The sequence below is a fragment of the Enoplosus armatus genome, chromosome 18, assembly GCF_043641665.1.
Source record: "Enoplosus armatus isolate fEnoArm2 chromosome 18, fEnoArm2.hap1, whole genome shotgun sequence".
NCBI classification, from domain to species: domain Eukaryota; kingdom Metazoa; phylum Chordata; class Actinopteri; order Centrarchiformes; family Enoplosidae; genus Enoplosus; species Enoplosus armatus.
In genome coordinates, this window is record NC_092197.1 from 9,279,107 (window position 1) to 9,297,783 (window position 18,677).

Here is an 18,677-nt window from a genome sequence, read left to right on the forward strand (position 1 = left end):
CTATAGGAGTGGCCGTGTGAACATACCCCTATAAAAGGAACGCAATTTGTGCTATTTTCATTAGCTTATTCTGTCAGACCGTTTGCAGGTGCTGTTAGTGATGACTCCATCTTAATGCAAGATAATGCCCGACCCTGCACAGCTCTGGTATCCATGACCTTCCTTGAGGACAAAGGTATCTCCTGTGATGGACTGGCCGGCCAGGTCTCCTGACCTAAACCCAAACACGTATGTCTGGGGCATGCTATCCAGGCATGCTAGAGGCAGAGAACATCCTCCAGATAATGTTCAGAGGCTCATACGGATCATCAGGAGTGTGCCACGTCGTTGCCAGGAGTGTGTGAACACTAGAGGGAGCCACACATGTTATAAGAGAACGTTTGTGGTGAATAAATATAATTTTACAAAAAAATGACTTGGTGCTAAAAATACGTTTTCAATCTGTTTTTGGTGCATGTTTTTTGTATGAGTGATCCTTAAGGGTCAAATTGTGTTAGTGTTTAATTTTTTCTTGGAAACTGTTTCAAATTGAACAAATACAGCCACACTTATGGCACTTATTTCTTTGGAGTATTATCAGTGAAGGGAATAATGAAAAACTGCAGTCAAATACTCTAAACACACAAACAATTGACAGCACTATATACATACCATATATCATGGAATGAACTGCAGGTTTATTTGTAGAAGGGGAAACTATACTGTAGATAAGCTACAAATGCCCATGGGGAAGTGAAAACATCAGCTCCTGACCAGGTTGGTGGCTGTAATTCACTCTTTGGCAGAGAAAAACCTTTCCCTGAGGGTGACCACAGGCACACAAACAATAGAAGCTTTCTGGAAGAAGTCAAGCTCGTGGCTAAGTTTGACCCAGTTCTGAAAGGGCACACTATCAGAACGAACTCAGTGACTCCCCAAGTGGGAAGATCATGCATAACGGAACACCACATATCACAAATCAAAGTATTAACTTTATTGTTTTGGATGGAATGCCAGATGTCAGGCATGCTGAGCAAGGCTTCTTGAAATGGACCACACGCAGACGCCACAAATCATTCAGAATGGTCCACAGAGGAAAGCTTGTGATCTCTCCAAGAACTAAATATCACATTTGAAGACTGCAGAGGTCAGACATATGACTGTGGTGTCGCCATGAGAGGGAAGAAGGGGGTCAGATCTGGGTGTAGCCAAGTAGCCAAGAGTACCTCCATAAAGCCCTGTTTTCTATTTCCACAAGAAGCCACGTCATTTTGACGCTAAAGTTATCAACAGAAACAAGATGGGACAGCTTGGTAAAGAGGCTTTTGGAGGTGAGGGAGAAAGCAAACTGATAGCCCATAATAGTTGAAGCACAATGCTTGGCTGATATAGAGATTCCTTCTCTGAGCCACTGCTTCAAAAATGCAAGCCATTTGAAGTATCAGCAGTTTTCTTGCAAATTCACAACAAAAATAAACCTGATGTTTTACTACAAAGCTGTGTGGAAATGAATCCTCTGAATAGGCCTTTAAAGTCAGCCACAACCTCCTCCTGACACACCCACACATAAATCGCAGGCATAAAATACAAAAGCCACCCCCACAACTGTAACCGCACCCCTGTAATACCTTATCCATATTAATTTGAGTGGGCAGGTAAATACTAGATAATGGATGAGGCTTTATTCTTACAGTAAACAGTGCAGGTGCACCCTCCTCCGGTCTGGCTAACACCCTCCATAAATTATTCAGGGTGTCACCAAATAAGGAGGGGCAGGCTCATTACCAGACCAAAGGACTTGTTGCTACATCCGAGCCCACTTGTTGCTGCGAGTAATATGCTTCTCATGTTAGACACGCTGCAGGATCGAGTGTCTGTGCTGGCAGACGTATCTGACACAATCCTTTATATAAAATGGACACATTCCTTTACTGTCACTATGATGGATTAAGACAGACGCTCTTAGAGATGCATGCCAAAATCCTCTTAACAAACTAACACACACTACAGTCTAAAACTACTATCCTACTCTATTTTCCTTAAAAGAAAAAAGTGAAAAGGAATTAACCTCACCATGTGTGCTGAGGAGGAAGGACGATGTCTCAGGGGAGTTGGCAGCCAGCTTCCGCAGGTAGACTCTGAGACAGGTCATCTTGGAGAGAACATGCTAGCTGCCACTGCAGACGAGATGGTTTCAGCAACTATACAGAAGAGAAGAAACGAAACTTGATGCTTGTTTGTGTGTGTGTGTGTGTGTGTGTGTGTGTGTGTGTGTGTGTGTGTGCAGTTAAAGAGAGGCAGCACGAAGAAAAGACAATAAAAAATGTTAAAATACTGATAAGTTACTATATCTATCACAGTTGCACTTCATGCTTCAGCCAATGGTAGGATGTGACCTGTTAAACGTGGCTGGTTATTACAGGGCTCAACTTTTGTTTTCCAAGCATCCTGTTGGATCTAGCAGCCAAGGTCAGATCACAGTAATACATTTTTATCTGCATACTATAGACATTTCAATCTGCACAATAAACACATGAATAGATTTGTTATTCCCCATAAATTTCTTTTCACTATTTCTATATACTGTATCGCTGAAACTATCACTCTACAGCGTGGAGTAGCCTCTAGCCAGGATTTTATAATCATCTGCCCTAAAAGTGGACCAAATGTAGCTTGTAAAGGACATTCACTTTTGGCAGCAAAAAACTCATCAACAGTATTCCCATAAAAGCCTGTTTTGCAGGTTTCATCTGAATATTTTGATTCATTCTGTTTAACAAGCCTGTTGTTTATTGTTACTAATGAGCCACCTGCTGGTAAGAGATGGCTTTGACTTTGCGGTCAACAATATTGTTACAGAAAAGCTTTCTATTATCATAGAGCAGTTTCCTGGTTTTCTATGGGCTGGTTGGTTAGGCAACATTTGGAGCCAACCAAAGACAATATGGGCTACATTCACTGTACTGTTTACAACTGTACTTGGCAGCTGTCAGATGGATTTGCAGTCATTTCACAAATGTACACAGACAGGAGTATTAATAACATGTGAGAGCCCAAGGTTAACTTAACAATGCCTGCTCAGTTTCCAAGAATTGATCTGGTGGTTCCCAGAGGAAAATAAAGTCTTTCACCATTTACTTTAATGGTCAGAACTTGTTATGTATAAATGAACATGTAATATTTTTTATTAAACATAAAAGATACTTTCATTATTCAGTGAAAAAAAATGGACATATTCATTTACGCCAACAAGGAACAAAAACAAACAGCCTACAGCTGCCTCCAGAGCAAACAACAAAGATAAAAAAACATGTTTTTAATGCACAGATTAAATCATTAGTGACTGTGACCTGTAGAATAGAAAGAACTAAGCCAGTGTTGTGGTTGTGTGGCAATAATCCCGATTACTTTACAGCTTGACTTAACACACCTCTGGGTGAAATGTGACACAACAGCAATAGCTGCAGCACATTATTTTGACATATTGCCCAGCGGCAGTGTACCAGTAACCCAGAGATGAACTTTGCTGCTAATCCTGATTAACAAACTGCTCACCCACCAAGAAGGCACCCAAAAAGCTTTACAGTGATGAAAGAAAATGTGGTTGTTGAATCGCCTACCGCCTACCACACACAGTGTCCAAATTCAAATCAGCGAGTATTGTACACACAGCATGCTCACAACAATAGCATGCACTCAGAGAAACTATTTTAGTATGTCAAAAAATATATCTCCAATTATCTCTTTCTCCTGCCTTTTTTCCTTTCCTCAGGACTTTGAAAAGTCATAATCATTTTCCTTTTTCCTCTCATTCTGTCCCTCCACAAAAAGCCCCTGATTCATTAGGTCCTTATCAGTTACAGTGAAGGGAAAACAAAGGAGCTCTCTGAAAGTCATACTCTGCTTCCCTGCAGGGGAAACTGGGCAGATAATGCTACTGTGGCATGGCATGGTCTGCGTTAGGCGACAGAACTGGACTTCCATGGCAGTCCCTGACGCAGAGACACAAAATACACACGCTTTGTAGGACTGACAAAAATACTAGACAATGTAAACTGTAACTGTAACTGCAAGACTTGAGACTTCATTTAATTAATAAGTTATCCACACACAATCTGTGTTAATTAAGATTCTTAAAGCCTGGTGCAAAAGGAGGCACAGATGCCCCAGTTTGCACGCCTCTTTCCTCTTATGGGGACTGATTATTAGATGTTACATGGTCATATTTATTGGGATTTACATGAGCCTTGTACTTATAATGTTATCTTTAGCTGATTTATTTAAAGTTAAAGATATAAACTATAAACACAAAACTTCCATAGGGGGCCAAAACATTTTTGTTGGATGGCCAGATTTGGCCCAAGGGCCACTATTTGCCTACCACAAGCAGTTTTAGCCCCTGGTGGCCAATATCACAAGTGACAAGTTGTGGGTCAAAACCACAGAGCCCTGAAGACATATATAGCGAATATTCCTGTGTCTCTAATAGGTTCAGGCATGATAAGGAAGGTAAGACATACAGTTTGTACGAGGCAGAGAAGTGTGAGGAAGGGGCAATATCAGGTGCAACAGTAAGAGGAAGGTAGAGGCGAGGGAGACATAATTAAGATAGTAGAGATATGTAGAAGAGAGCGGGACATGTTCCTCGAAGAGATGAATTTTCAATTTGTGCTGGAAGATTGGGGATGACTGTGCAGTTTTGATTGGGGGTGAATTGTGGAAGGAGAGGAGAGACGGCTGTGTGCAGAGATGTCCAGATTGCCACAGGGGACAGCTGAGCACCTGGTGTTAGCAGACTGGAGCGCATGGCTGCTTAATCAATTAAGTGAGTGACACACTATATAAGGCTATTAAATACACACTAAGTAACAATCAAAAAAGATCAGGCTGTGAGGCACTGGACTAGATGCAGAACACATGCTTCATTATAGATTAAACAAAAATAAAGTCAATGAAGTTACAGATTAAACAGACTTTGAAATAAGTATTGAAAAGGTAATTAAGGGATGAAAAGAAGAAGTAAAGCAGGTCAGTAGATATTTGGTAAGTTTTACAGCTGAAATGTTTGTTGATTAATTGATTAGTTGATCAACAGAAAACTTTTAATAATCTATTCATTGTAAGTCAGTTATCACACACTGTTTCCTACTTTTCACAAATTAAGGATTTCTGCTTTTCTCTGTTTTATGTCACTGTAAATTAAAGATCCTTTGGACTGTTGGTCAAACAAAACAAGCAATCTGAGGACGTCACCTTGGGCTCCTTTCAGCCAGCCATTTTTCATTATTTTTGGACATTTTATAGACCAAATGATTATTCCAAAATCATCAATAATTAAAATGATAGGTTGTTGCAGCCCTACCTAGTTTACTAAAGAAATGTCTTATTTGTGAATTCCTGTTGTTAAAGTGATGCCACCCAAAAAGCAAGAGAATCAGCCTCAACTTAGAATTCAGTTATCATTGACATCAACTCATCAACATATAAAATGCCTGTTTTCTAGCCTGGCAGAGAGACACTTGTACAAAAACAATGGCAGACAAAATGTATATATTGCAACATATTGAAGGTAAATATTTATCATGGCTGTTAAAAAAGGGGTAGAAGTTGTGTTTTAGGAGGATATTATTGTCTTCCTTCACATAATCTTATACTACTGTGAGTTATAATGCCCTTTCTCTGGTAGGTGTGCTCTCTCTCCAACACACTTCTTACCACCTCAGTCCTCAAATCCATCTAGACTGGCAGCAATGAGGAGATTGTGCTCATTAATCAAGAACACCTGCTTTTTGACACCAAAATGTCTTTGAAAAGTGTTTTGTTTCCTGTCTTGTTTATTGAATGTGCAATCTCTTCAGCCAAGCAATGAATCTATTATCCATTTCAGGGTGGCATATTGCTTTTATGAGCCTCTGGAATGGCTTGAAGCGGTCAGGCTTGCAGACAGTGCCCCAATGATGCTGTAAATCTCCCGGGTCTAGCCAAATCTCAGCTTGCTTTTGGGCCTTTAACTTGTTGCATTGTCAGTATTCCTGTCCTGTTCATTTGATATGTCAATGTGAGCTATTAACTATTCAGTATGGTAGTGCACACTGGAGAATATTCAGCAGAATATGGTAAAAAGAAATTCTTATTTTCCAGTGTGAAAATGTCACCTGCAGTAACACAGACTGGCAGGCAGAGTGGAATGTAAATAAGTACATTTACTCATTTAGTGTACCTGAGGTTTACTTGAGTATTTCCATTTTCTGCTACTTTGTACCTCTACTCCACTACATTTCAGAAGGAAATATTGCCCTTTTTACTCCAATACTACCCAACAGTATTTGAAGTAGATGACATTAGCTCACCCTCAAACTGCCACAAAATTAAAATGGTGTTTGCTTTTTAAATCATCAGTAATAATAATCCAATAATACAATATATGATATTATGACACTGACGGGAGTCATGATGCTGCATTACGAGTACTTTCACTTGCTGATAATACTTCCATACTTTCACTTAAGTAACAATCTGAATGCAGGACTTTTATTTCTTATGGAGTTTACAATGTGGTATTACAACTTTTACTTAAGAATAGGATCTGAATCCTTCGTCCACCAGTGATGGCAGGATATAGCAGACTAAATTCACCTCAGATTTCAATTTGAAAGACGGAAACAAATTGACATGAGAAAAACATGCCGTTATAAAAGAGAGTAAAGGAAATTGATTGATTCATGTGAAATGCAGAAACATTATTAACCTGCACTCCTGATATGATGGGCAAATATCAACTAAAACAAGCTACATGCAGTCTAATTTGTTGTCTGCAAGTTCTTAAAGTTGTTAAAAGGAAATTCAAGTATCTGAGAGATGGGCTTCAATTTATAAACCGGAGGTTGTTTCTACGTTTGACCACAGCCATCAACAAAATGTGCTTCAGTAAGTACAACGAGCAAGTACAAATAGTTTTGAAGCATTAACAAACTCAAAGGGATAAATCATCTTTCTCCCATTCTGTACCTACAATTGCCAGAAGCGAAAATCTTTGTCCTGCCCCCTCAGTGAATGAAAAAGAGGACATACTGAATACGTATCCTTGCTGAGATGTGGAAACAATTTTTGGCCTACCATGTTTTTTTTTATCTGTATTTTATTCTTTACAGCTGCACTGAACCACTTTCCATTAAGTGCAGAATAAGTGTGCCTATTTGGCACAAATCTGTGTACAAATCACCCTGAAAGATGTTTGTGTTTTGCTTCTTTTATATGTGAAACATCCTACAGAGTCAGAAAGTAACTCTCACATGTTCATTAATTAATTCTTTTGCTCATTCATTCATTTGTTAAAAGGGTAAGATAGTGTCTACAGAGGACTTAACTGATACAGATTTGTTCACTCAGCTCCCACTGTATCTGCAACACTGCTGACTTTGTAGGAAGCTTTGCATTTATATCAGTATGAGACTTTGTTAATGTATATTCCAATTAGAGATAAAATCTTTATCATCCCATGTTCCATTTAGTGTATCTGATTCGGGGTACATCGTCGCACTCATTGTAGCTGTCTTTTCCTGTCACATTATTACCTTTTCATTACTTTATTTATATTTTTTGATGCAGTACTTTTAAACGGTTGTGTGTTTTTAGAAGATGGCTTTCTCACTCTAAAGACTACTATTTCATAAATAAAAGTATGTGTATGCATTTGTGTTGCATGTTGTGTTGATGACATCCTTTTTAAGATTCTTTTCTCCTTTGTCCACATTTCAATATATTACATTTAGACAAATATATCAGAAATAGCCTAGTGAAACATACAGGTTAACATCATGAACACTCCCAGGCAGTCCAAGCAACATTTAGTACGTAAGTAGTAGTAAGTTTTAACAAAAAAGACAATTGCACAACCTACTGGACATCTTATGAAATACAATCTTTAAGTGTGTACTGTCAGCACATTGCACAGCAAATTATCATACTTGGAGAAATATACCTCCTCATGGTAGTCCCACGTGTAGAGAAAAAAAAACATTTACAACAGCTTACAGGTGCTTATAAAATGCATCCAATGCATGCATTTTAAATACACATTCATGTAAAATGTGGCAAGGTGCATGCACATTTGTCTGATGCATTTTATAAATGTATAATGTATTTTATATTTCAAATTTATTATAGAACTGCTAAAAATGTATTTCAGGTTTCTTACTATAGTGTTAAAAGGCATGTCCGTGTAGGTATGCTTTTCTGGAAAACAGTTTCAGCAACAACTATATGTAACCACAAGATGTCGCAACTCCACTTACGACTCCCCTCCACTCACAACTGTCAGCATCAGTCTTTTTGTGTATTTGTTTGTTAGTACATGTACTCAAAAGTTGATGTGGTGCATAGACGCTGCTTAATCTTTAATATTGTTTCACTACCCTGATATTCTCTGGATTTGCACTACAGCTGACTTCAGACAGTACTGTATCTTAAGCACAAAATTTACTAGTAATGTGATGGAGGGGGAAATCAGACTGCAACGTATCAATTTTCATTTCAAAAGACTGAGACATCTGTCTGCACTATAATACATAATGCCACAAACAGGACTTTCTCTATAATTGGTTTGGCATGTGCAACTAAAGGTGCTGCTGTAGCTGTACCTTAGCCATATGCTGTAAATCTTAAACACAACATACAGAATTATAGTAGAGATACAGGCAGCTTAGACTACTCTACAAGGGGTGGATACAACAGACACACCTCTACATTTTAATAATATCTAATAAAATAGCAATGTAACAAAGAGTAAAATGTAAAATTGTCTCACTGAACCCTTTGGTGATTTTGGAGGCCAAAGTGCATGGTTGTGCCATAATGATATTGTCCCTTTAGATGGACAAGTATGGAAAATGATATGCAGCACAGTAAAGAAGAGTTTTACCTTATTTCCCAAATTGCTTGCAATTCTTGGATTTTGGGTCATTTGAATCGCAAAACCCTAAAAAAAATCCTCAGGTGGTCTGACAAATATTACCTCAGTTTTAAAGGCATTGTCATCCAGATGTTTCAAATACTTTTCTATTCAGGTGGAATGAAAAAATATTCCCTCTCCTGCACAGTTAAGACATTTTCTAAACTTTTTGCCAAGTTCATGCTAAACCAAACTTTAGCAGCCTGAAGTGAGGAGCCTTCCCCTAGTCTGAAGCAAGAACAATACAAATGCTTTATTATAAATGTTAAGTTGAAATATAAAATAATGGGATTAATATAGATAGACTAAATGACATTAAACCTTTCAATTTTGTTGATGGTGATGTCAATTTATGCCGCCATCTTTGTTTACTTCAAGCAACTTGGGAGGGGGCTTAAAAATCTTAAATGTGCAGGCAGTGGAATAGGGTATATTTGTTATTGGTATCCTGAAAACATTTTGTTAACAGACATAATTGCTTATCAAACTTTGACATGTGAGTGAAAAAAGACAATTAGCTAGCTCTGTGACCCTGTGTAATTAATGCAAATAAGTCTAGCGGTGGTGTCACCCATAGCCTACCTTTTCACTTGAAGTGGGAGAAAGTTTGAAACTGGTAGAGGCTTCTTTGCTAACCCTGTGAGGAATTCACATTAATGTTTAATGCATGAAAAATAGGAACTTTTTGGTAGCGCGTTGCTACATTCAGCGGTGGGATGGACAGGATAAGTGAACTGCGCATGCGCGTCAGGCAACCACGGTAACTACGTTTGGAACATTCCACCAACGTTGCCAACGTAACAATTTGCGTACTATTTCTAACGTAGATATGTTCTGTGGTCGGGAGTTGAGTATTTAAGCTAAGTTTACAGTTCCGTCTAGTTTATCTATAATAATCGCCGTCACTGTATGGACGTTAGAAAGTGCCAATGAATATCCGACTTCAGTTAGATGACACGGATAATTAGCCTCTCCTCTGTCCACCCGGAAGAACAGGTTAGTGGCGAGGAAGCTCTTCACATGCTCGTTTGAGTTAGCAAGCAGCGGCTTGATAGCGCTCAGTGTGCTCCCAACTCAGTGACATTGTCGCTAAATTAAGGTATATTTCACAGATGATATTTACGACTGTGTTTTACAATCTACTCTTCATTAATTGTTTACCAGAAGAACTAAAAAAAACACCTAAATATTTGGGGTGCTTTGTTAGCTACATTTCACGTATGCGCCTCTGTGGATACCATTAGCTTATAGAGACTTATTACGATTATGATTAAGCCCTTATGATTAAGTAAAATCAACAATACTCTTTACTAAGGCTAGTATCAGGTATCTCTCCCGATCACCACTGAAAATGTAGCAGATTGATCCCTAACAAGAGTATGAAAAAGTATTTACACCAGGTTCATTCATATACCTTTGACAGCCATGGAATTTCTCCCAGTACTTGAGCCTCTAGATAAACCCAAAGAAGGAATATGGTAAGTCAATTCAGATCAATTAATTGCAGTTGTGCTGTAAGGAGCTAACTTTTTATCTTGCTGAAATTGTTTCGTTGTCAACAGGTATTCTTTGACACCCAGGGGAAGTGCTCCAGGTGTTAGTGTGGGTCACACTTGCACGTTTATTCCATCTGGAGATGGAGGAAAAGGAAGAATCCTTATTGTTGGTGGAGCCAACCCCAGTGGCAGTTTCTCACATTCGCATATCATAAATCTAGGTAAAAAACAAACAAACTGTGTTTTATAGAGGCTGACAAGAAAAGAAAGACAGAATGCAGGTGCAGAATTTTTTAATTATAGTATATTTTTTGACCATTATGAATACAGCTCCCATCACCAATCATTTTGAAGACGAGATGAGTTAAATTCACTATAGGGGTGTCAAGCTTTGTGTACAGTATCACTTGTCAGGGCAACATATTGGTAAAACACATGTGGTCATGTGCTTGGCAGGGTAATTAGTGTGTTCCCTTCATGTTCATATCATAGGGCTTTCTTTGCATTTTTGTCCTTTCTGACTCCATTAGATAATCATGAATGGGACATCCCAGAGTGGGAGGGTTTGGAGTCACGGTATGAACACTGCAGCTTTGTGCCAGAGAGCTGCCCTCAGAGCCTGTGGGTGTTTGGAGGGGCACAGCAGAGCGGCAATCGCAATTGTATCCAGAATTTACAGCTAACGGGTAAATCCTAATTTAACTTCACCTAGTATTTTAGTTGATTTTATTCTGGTTTATATTGCTTATTGTTTTGAATGTATTGTATTGCTTTTCTTCATTTGCCTATGTAAAGCACTTTGAGTTGCCTTTGTGTTTGAAATGTGCTATATAAATAAAGCTGCCTTGCCCTTGTCTAGTAATCTGTAATCTTTACAAATAGCATAGCACTCAGGTGATTTCACAGATTAACACAGCTTCACTCAAAGAAGAGGTGCTGATATACTGTATGAAATCATCTGCTCTAGTGTTTGGTTGCAGTGAAAACCTGCAGCCTCTGCCCTCCATCATACATGTTTGTCACTTTCAGATGTAGATGAACACACTTGGTTTTTAACTGTGTTGTAACCAATGTTGCTGTTTTACCAGACAGATTGATTGTACACTATGTGATCATAGACTTCTGTAAACCGAGTATGAACCATCCTGTACATGTGTGTCCAGAGAGTGGGTCTTGCTGGAAGAATGTAGTGGTGAATGGCAAACCCCCCAGTCCCAGGACATACCACACCAACTCAGCCTGCCTAGGGGACAATCTATATGTAATTTCTGGTGGGGAAGCAGGAGCTGCACCGGTCTCAGATGCCAAACTTCATGTCTTTGATATAGGTTTGTGTTGAATTAACCAGCTGCTTACCATATATATATCAAGCAGTGCCTCCAGATATTATTCACAACAAGATTATTGTTTCAATGTTAACAAATGCTAGAAACTTAAAGTTTATTTTTATATGTCATGATAACAACAATAACCAAATATGTGATTTTATCTTTTGGTGTTCCCAGTGTCTTCCACCTGGTCCCAACCAGAAACACAAGGCAGACACCTGCCAGCCAGACATGGCCACGTTATCATAGCAGTGGGTTCAAACATCTACATTCATGGAGGCATGACTGGGGACAAATTCCACAATGATATGTACTCGCTTGATGCAAGTAAGCCTGAACTCTCCTGAATCATAATAAGAGTGCCTCTGTTTTCCCAGCGGTCTTGCATTTGTCTCAGACAATCATACAAGATGAACTTTGGAATTGCAAGTTTGTTTATTTAAAAAAATAAAATCATGTGTCTACTTGTTTAAAGGGAGCATGAAGTGGGAGAAAGTGCAGGCCAAAGGAGACATCCCACCAGGAGTAGCAGCCCATTCTGCTGTGGCGCTGGGCAAGCACATTTACATTTTCGGGGGGATGACTGCAGAAGGAGCCTGCAACTCCATGCACAGATTCAACACTGGTACACAATTTTTCAGAAGCCCTTAAAATATGTGACTGAATATTTGTACTTCATTATGTCATACACAACAGTTTATTACATCTATTAATGCTATAGGGCAGTTTAGTTCATGAAAATCTGAACATTTATGACATGTTATACCTCCCGTTTGCAGACAAAAGTAGATGGGTCCTCATGAAGTTTGAAGGGGATATGCCACCCAACCGCCTAGACCATTCCATGTGTTTATTGCCGTGGAAGGTGTGTGGTGAGGGGAATGGAGACGAGGAGCAAGCAAACAGCCCAGCAGATTCAGAGACAATAAATTTGGCCTTTGTATTTGGAGGGATGGACACCCAGGGTGTCATTCATAATGACTGTATTGTGACTGTGGTGACATGATGTGCCTTGATGTTGTAATATTCATTAACCCAAGTTGTAATAAAATGTTTGTCAAGTACTTGCATATTTTGTTTCATGGGAAACCCTAAAACTGGACAATACTGAAATGAACATTGTTTAGCAAATTAAGAGTTCTGAAGAATAAATCTGGGTGGTAAGAAAAAGGCTGAAATGTGAATTGTTTGAGCCAGTGGTGAATGTATGCAAGTGTTGGCCACAGTTCTCAGGGATAAAAACATGGTGGCCTATGCCAAATATTGTAAATCCATGTAACAAGAGACAATCAGCATTTTGTATCAAACATTTATTTCAATGTCTTTCCAGAAGTACAACGACCAGATTCAATAAATAACTTTTAGCGTTGCCTGTGAACATAATGAGCCCTTGATCCCACAGACATCCCACTCAATGGACCCACAAAGACGTGAACCCCTCCCCTCCCCTCCCCACTAAGTCCCTCCCCTGAACAGAACTACATCAGGACTGCCTGAGAACAGCAGCAGCAAGCCTCATATCCAGGCTGACGAATATCTCCACCTTGCAGCGAAGAGAACACCTCTTGCACACTGAAACTTAGTTTTAAGTCTTTCAGAAGATTCAGTATGGTTGCTTGTTATCGCCACCCCTTCCCAACCATTCCTCTCACTATTTGAGTCCCATCAGTCCAATATATACATCTAGATGCCACTATCAGAGAGGCAAGGGGCGACAGAAGAGTTGACTTCAAACCTGCCTACAACTCATCCTTCTCTTCTTGCTCACTGTCGGCTCCCTCAGGTGGAGGTCCGCCCGCACTACCATAGAGCTTGCTGATAATAGGCTGAACCACCTCCTCCAGCTCCTTCTTCTTGGCCTGGAAGTCTTCCAGCTCAGCATCCTGATGAGACTCCATCCACTCAATCTTCTCCTCCACTGCCTTCTCAATGGTTTCCTTATCCTCATCTGACAGCTTGCCACCAAGCTTCTCCTTGTCGCCGATCTGGTTCTTCAGAGAGTAGGCGTAGCTCTCCAACTCGTTGCGGGCATCGATCCTCTCCTTCAGCTTCTTGTCCTCATCAGCAAAGCGCTCAGCGTCATTCACCATGCGCTCAATATCCTCAGGTGTCAGACGGTTCTGGTCGTTTGTGATTGTGATCTTATTCTTGTTGCCTGTGCCTTTGTCCTCAGCAGTGACACGCAGAATACCGTTGACATCAATCTCAAAGGTAACCTCAATCTGTGGTACACCACGAGGGGCAGGAGGGATGCCAGTCAGGTCGAATGTGCCCAGCAGATGGTTGTCTTTTGTCAGAGGACGCTCACCTGAAGAGAGAGTCAATAATTAAGCTTGTGCAATATTCATTTTATCTGACTACGTAAGGAAAATGTAAATGATAAAAGTTTGAACCCAGTTTTTTTTTTTTTTTTTTTGTTCGCACTTGGCGAGTTTACTCTGCAATGTCCAACTCTTACCTTCATAAACCTTAATGGTGACAGTGGGCTGGTTATCAGAGGCTGTAGAGAAGATCTGGGATTTCTTTGTGGGCACCACAGTGTTTCTTGGGATCAGCTTGGTCATTACTCCTCCAACTGTCTCAATACCAAGGGTCAGGGGGCACACATCCAGAAGAACCACATCACCTGCGAGAGAGGGAAATGTTTAGTAAACAGGATAAAGTTGGCAAGTTCAGTTAAGTTATACTATTATGTATGAGGAAGATGACTTACCAGTGTCCTCCTCTCCAGAAAGTACTCCAGCCTGCACAGCAGCTCCATAAGCCACAGCCTCATCAGGGTTGATGCCCCTAGAAGGCTCTTTGCCATTGAAGAACTCCTTCACCAGCTGCTGGATTTTGGGGATACGGGTGGAGCCTCCAACCAGGACAATCTCATCAATGTCAGACTTCTTCAGGTCAGAGTCTTCCAGCACCTTCTGTACAGGCTTCATGGTGGAGCGGAACAGGTCCTGACAAAGTAAAAGACAGTGTTAAAAAGGTCTGTCAAACAAAATGTTATATAAAAAACAGGTATGTTTTCGTCATTGTTTTTACACAACTAAACTGATATGTTGTTCAACTTACCATGTTGAGCTCTTCAAACTTGGCACGGGTCAGGGTCTCAGAGAAGTCTTCTCCCTCAAAGAAGGACTCAATCTCAATGCGGGCCTGGTGCTGGGCAGACAGCCCCCTCTTTGCCTTCTCAACCTCACGACGCAGCTTCTGCACAGCGCGGTTGTCTTTGCGCACGTCTTTGCCAGTCTTCTTCTTGTACAGCTTGATGAAGTGCTCCATGACGCGCTGGTCAAAGTCTTCACCTCCCAGATGAGTGTCACCATTGGTGGCAACCACTTCAAACACACCATTGTCAATGGTCAGAAGGGAGACATCAAAGGTGCCACCACCCAGATCGAACACAAGAATGTTCTTCTCGCCATCTCTCTTGTCCAGACCATAAGCAATGGCAGCAGCAGTTCTAAAGTATACAATAATGAGAATACATTATTAAAAAGGAAGGGAGGGAAATATTTTCACAATTTCAAAAAGACAACAGATGAATAACTTATTTTCATTAGACACTTACGGCTCATTGATGATTCTCATAACATTCAGACCAGCGATGGTTCCAGCATCCTTAGTGGCCTGGCGCTGGGCATCATTGAAGTAGGCAGGAACAGTGACCACAGCATGAGTGACCTGAGGAAAAGATGAGAACATTAGATTACATTATAGGTAGTTTATTTAGGAGTGGTATATCCTTTGATGTATATTCTTTAACGTTCTTTGTACCTTCTTGCCCAGATAAGCCTCAGCAGTCTCCTTCATCTTAGTCAGCACCATGGCAGAGATCTCTTCTGGAGCAAATGACTTCATCTGGCCACCGCCAATGTCAACCTGAATATGAGGCTTGCTCTTCTTCTCAGTCACCTAAAAGAATAACATGCATCAATATTAATACAGCAAGTGTGTCATGCAAACATTACATGAAGACCTTTAGATCCTACAACCATAGCCTTCTCTTTAAATTGTCAGGAGTAGAAACTTACCTTGAAGGGCAGGTACTTGATGTCCTGCTGCACAGTGGAGTCAGCCCAAGTGCGCCCAATCAATCTCTTGGCATCAAAGACGGTGTTCTCAGGGTTAGAGGTCAGCTGGTTCTTGGCAGCATCACCAATCAGACGCTCACCCTCACTGGTGAAGGCTACATATGATGGGGTGATGCGGTTACCCTGGTCATTGGCGATGATCTCCACGCGGCCATTCTTGAACACTCCAACACTACAGGAAGACATTTTAGAAATGATTACTCAAAAGGCAACAAGTGTTATTTAAATTTCAAAGTTGCATCATTACATTGTCTTCTAAAACTAAATCAAGCCAGAAGTCACTTTTTGTTTTCTTACCATGAGTAGGTGGTCCCGAGGTCGATTCCAACCACAGTCCCCACACTCTCTCTCTTGTCGTCGTCATCGGCAAACACGGTGCCGGCCACCAGCATTACAACCCACAACAGCTTCATCATTGTTTGCTTCAAGTCAGATCAACAAAGAAATCTGCGTATAGGAAAAAAAAAGTCAAAAAACGTGGCCTTGCGTTCATGTCGTGGGCTATCTGCCTCCCAAGTTCACGTAGCCACCAGTTAATGTTAATGCTTGCTGTCGTTAACTGGAACTCTAACCCATGACAGAAGGGAAGCGTGGCCCAAAATCCCCAGAAAATGTAAAACTTAAAAGCGTTGAAAGCATGTGGGTAAACTGGGTGGAGCACCACTGCCTCTTCCTTATGTTAACGCCACTGTCTAATGTGAGATTTTTTTTCATCCGCCGGTAGCTAGCTAACCAGGTTAGCGTGCCTAGCAGACATGCGAGGGAAAATAACTTGCCATAATGAGCAGTACGTTGCTTTTGCCTGGTATATTGCACACAGTGGATGTCACAGTGACTGTCCATCTGATTTAAAAAGCTATTGTAAACTTTGCGTAAATACATCACTATCGTCAAACGTTAGCTTAGCTGGCTTTACTATAATTAAATAGTCTTAAAGTGCATACAATATATTACGTTGTCCCTTTATCATATTCACAACAATGTTTGAACATACCTTAAGCGTAGTATTGTCAATGAATTAACGGCCTTGACGTTGCCTCGACTGGTACTAGCCTTTAAATGCTAAGTGCGTCTCTCTTTTTTCTTCTGTTCTGTAATCTTTCCTCTGTGAAATGATGTTGAATGAATAGTGCTCTCTCCATATATAAGCCGTCACTTCTTCCCCGTCGTGGAGGCCCGCGATTGGCTGAGCAGCTGCTCGTTGGAACGCGCTGATTGGTTTCATCCGGCACGCTGGCCGCCGCTGATTTGCACACATCGGCTAGAGGGGACGTCACGACTTTTGCCCACTTTGCCGATGCTGATTGGCTGTCTGTCAAGCACATTCATGAACACAGTTGGAGCAACGACACGCCACTCTAAGAACTAGGGAAGGGTGCATTTTCACATTTTGTACATTTGAAACGAGTGCTACTTTTTTAAATAATGGCCCCACATGTATTGAATTGACATTCATTCTCATGTTGCTGTGGTTTTAAGGAGTGAGACTGTATAAATACTGTGTTGGTATCATGAGTAGTAGTGATGACTCACTACAATGAGTAAGTAATGTACAAACCATGTGTGACATTCATGTGACTAAATAGCCTAAAAGCAAATGTTGTTACCTCATATGAACTGGATTGTCTGGACGTTTCATCAGTGAATGTGTACACTTTAATTTCCACCATGAAATGTAAGCAACCTGCAATCAATTGACTTGCAGGTTTTAACATGGGCACTCTCTGGCCTGCTGTCTCAGTGATCACATATTGATCACAGATACTGTACTAAATTATTTTGTACTCTGAAGTTTAAGCAAGTTACAGCCCACATTAAACACAACCACATACACTGCATTGTCTACAATCTCCTATGACAAAAGTCTAAATAGGTCAAGGTTAGGTAACTGGTAGCGAAGCCACACTTTAGTCTACATGAACCCTTTCACATGTGTAGACTCACGCCAGCCAAAGTATGGCTGTCAATGGGATATTTAAGAAAGTACTGTAACTAGATATAGAATCAGATGTTACTTGTGTTTATCTTAATTATAATGTTATAATTATAATGGTAACCTGTTCTGTCCTCTTCTGTTGTAGTTGCAGGCCTACTCTTATCATCCAAAACAAATCAGCTTGTTTCAAGAATGTTCCAGAGTCAAGGATAATTTTATTGACATTATTGCAGTGATCTGCTTGATTCTGTGTAAGATAGACACACTAATTTCTAGAACATTTCTGAAACAAGTTATTTTTTGTTTCAGGACAATTCTAGAAATTACAAAAAAATACGAAATCTGTGAAACAATTACATTTTTTGTTGTTTGAGGGAGTAACACCAGCATCATGTCTAGAAAATTATTGAAACTGTTGATTTATATTGTAAAACATTAATAAACAGTTCTTAATGGTGATCTTCCTTGGAGGCTACTGAAGCTTTGATGTGTCCCTTGCTTTCTGCTGACCTCTGCCACCACCAGGAACATGTGTCCTCTGGTCCCTGCATGTTGTGAGTGCTGTGGGTCAGACTGGAAGAAAGGTAGAACTGTAATTCATGTGTCCTCAGGGGGATTCTTGAGCACCAACTAGCCTTTCCTTCTCCAAAGTGTCCTCCCTTCTCAAAACCGTACATTACATATAATCAATTATTATTCTACATTTAGACTCAAAAGTTGAATTATTGTCTGTGGCCAGAGGGAGAGCAGTGGATCACAGGCGATCTTGAAATTCTCCACTCAATCTGGCTCACAAATATTTCCTGTCCCACATTTTAATTTTTTGCGCAGGCCACTGGCTTTTTTGTTTTTCCATAAACTAGAAGGAATAACTATGACACTACTTGCTGAATGCTGGAG

General features: G+C 40.3%; 3 protein-coding genes across 5 annotated transcripts in view; 1 reads left to right on the forward strand and 2 right to left on the reverse strand.

The window, feature by feature from the left end:
• rgs3a (regulator of G protein signaling 3a) overlaps positions 1-2,131 on the reverse strand; it is a 138,644-nt gene extending 136,513 nt beyond the window's left edge. The window contains exon 1 of the mRNA XM_070924095.1: positions 2,053-2,131. Coding sequence (XP_070780196.1) covers positions 2,053-2,131 — 79 coding nt within the window. The remainder of the gene's footprint in view (positions 1-2,052) is intronic.
• A 7,728-nt stretch (positions 2,132-9,859) lies between these two features.
• rabepk (Rab9 effector protein with kelch motifs) lies at positions 9,860-12,904 on the forward strand. Of its 3 annotated transcripts, XM_070924914.1 has the most exons (8): positions 9,860-10,028; positions 10,353-10,407; positions 10,492-10,646; positions 10,956-11,111; positions 11,589-11,753; positions 11,931-12,080; positions 12,229-12,378; positions 12,533-12,904. In XM_070924914.1, exons 2-8 carry the CDS (start codon positions 10,355-10,357, stop codon positions 12,757-12,759), a joined length of 1,056 nt encoding a protein of 351 aa, XP_070781015.1. In that variant the 5' UTR covers positions 9,860-10,028; positions 10,353-10,354; the 3' UTR covers positions 12,760-12,904. The 3 variants fall into 3 exon arrangements, with proteins under 3 accessions (XP_070781015.1, XP_070781014.1, XP_070781016.1); XM_070924913.1 differs by lacking the exon at positions 9,860-10,028 and having other exon boundaries at positions 10,088-10,407; XM_070924915.1 differs by lacking the exons at positions 9,860-10,028; positions 11,589-11,753 and having other exon boundaries at positions 10,088-10,407.
• A 307-nt stretch (positions 12,905-13,211) lies between these two features.
• hspa5 (heat shock protein 5) lies at positions 13,212-16,938 on the reverse strand. Its single transcript, XM_070924465.1, has 9 exons — positions 16,836-16,938; positions 16,139-16,288; positions 15,782-16,013; positions 15,525-15,662; positions 15,319-15,431; positions 14,820-15,210; positions 14,467-14,704; positions 14,212-14,379; positions 13,212-14,061 (listed from the first exon to the last, which is right to left on the reverse strand). The coding sequence occupies exons 2-9, from the start codon at positions 16,255-16,257 to the stop codon at positions 13,493-13,495; spliced, it is 1,968 nt and encodes a 655-aa protein (XP_070780566.1). The 5' UTR covers positions 16,258-16,288; positions 16,836-16,938; the 3' UTR covers positions 13,212-13,492.
• Between the last annotated feature and the right edge of the window lie 1,739 nt (positions 16,939-18,677).

What these genes read in the sequence shown, in the direction of transcription:
- hspa5 (XM_070924465.1), bottom strand. Translation starts at nt 16,257, where the DNA reads ATGATGAAGCTGTTGTGGGTTGTAATGCTGGTGGCCGGCACCGTGTTT. An exon ending in TTCTGGAGAGGAGGACACTG is followed by an intron (nt 14,380 to 14,466) that starts GTAAGTCATCTT and finishes CCTCTCTCGCAG; the next exon opens with GTGATGTGGTTCTTCTGGAT. An exon ending in CACCATTAAGGTTTATGAAG is followed by an intron (nt 14,062 to 14,211) that starts GTAAGAGTTGGA and finishes CTCTCTCTTCAG; the next exon opens with GTGAGCGTCCTCTGACAAAA.
- rabepk (XM_070924914.1), top strand. Translation starts at nt 10,355, where the DNA reads ATGGAATTTCTCCCAGTACTTGAGCCTCTAGATAAACCCAAAGAAGGA. An exon ending in ACTTCATGTCTTTGATATAG is followed by an intron (nt 11,754 to 11,930) that starts GTTTGTGTTGAA and finishes TGGTGTTCCCAG; the next exon opens with TGTCTTCCACCTGGTCCCAA. An exon ending in CATGCACAGATTCAACACTG is followed by an intron (nt 12,379 to 12,532) that starts GTACACAATTTT and finishes TCCCGTTTGCAG; the next exon opens with ACAAAAGTAGATGGGTCCTC.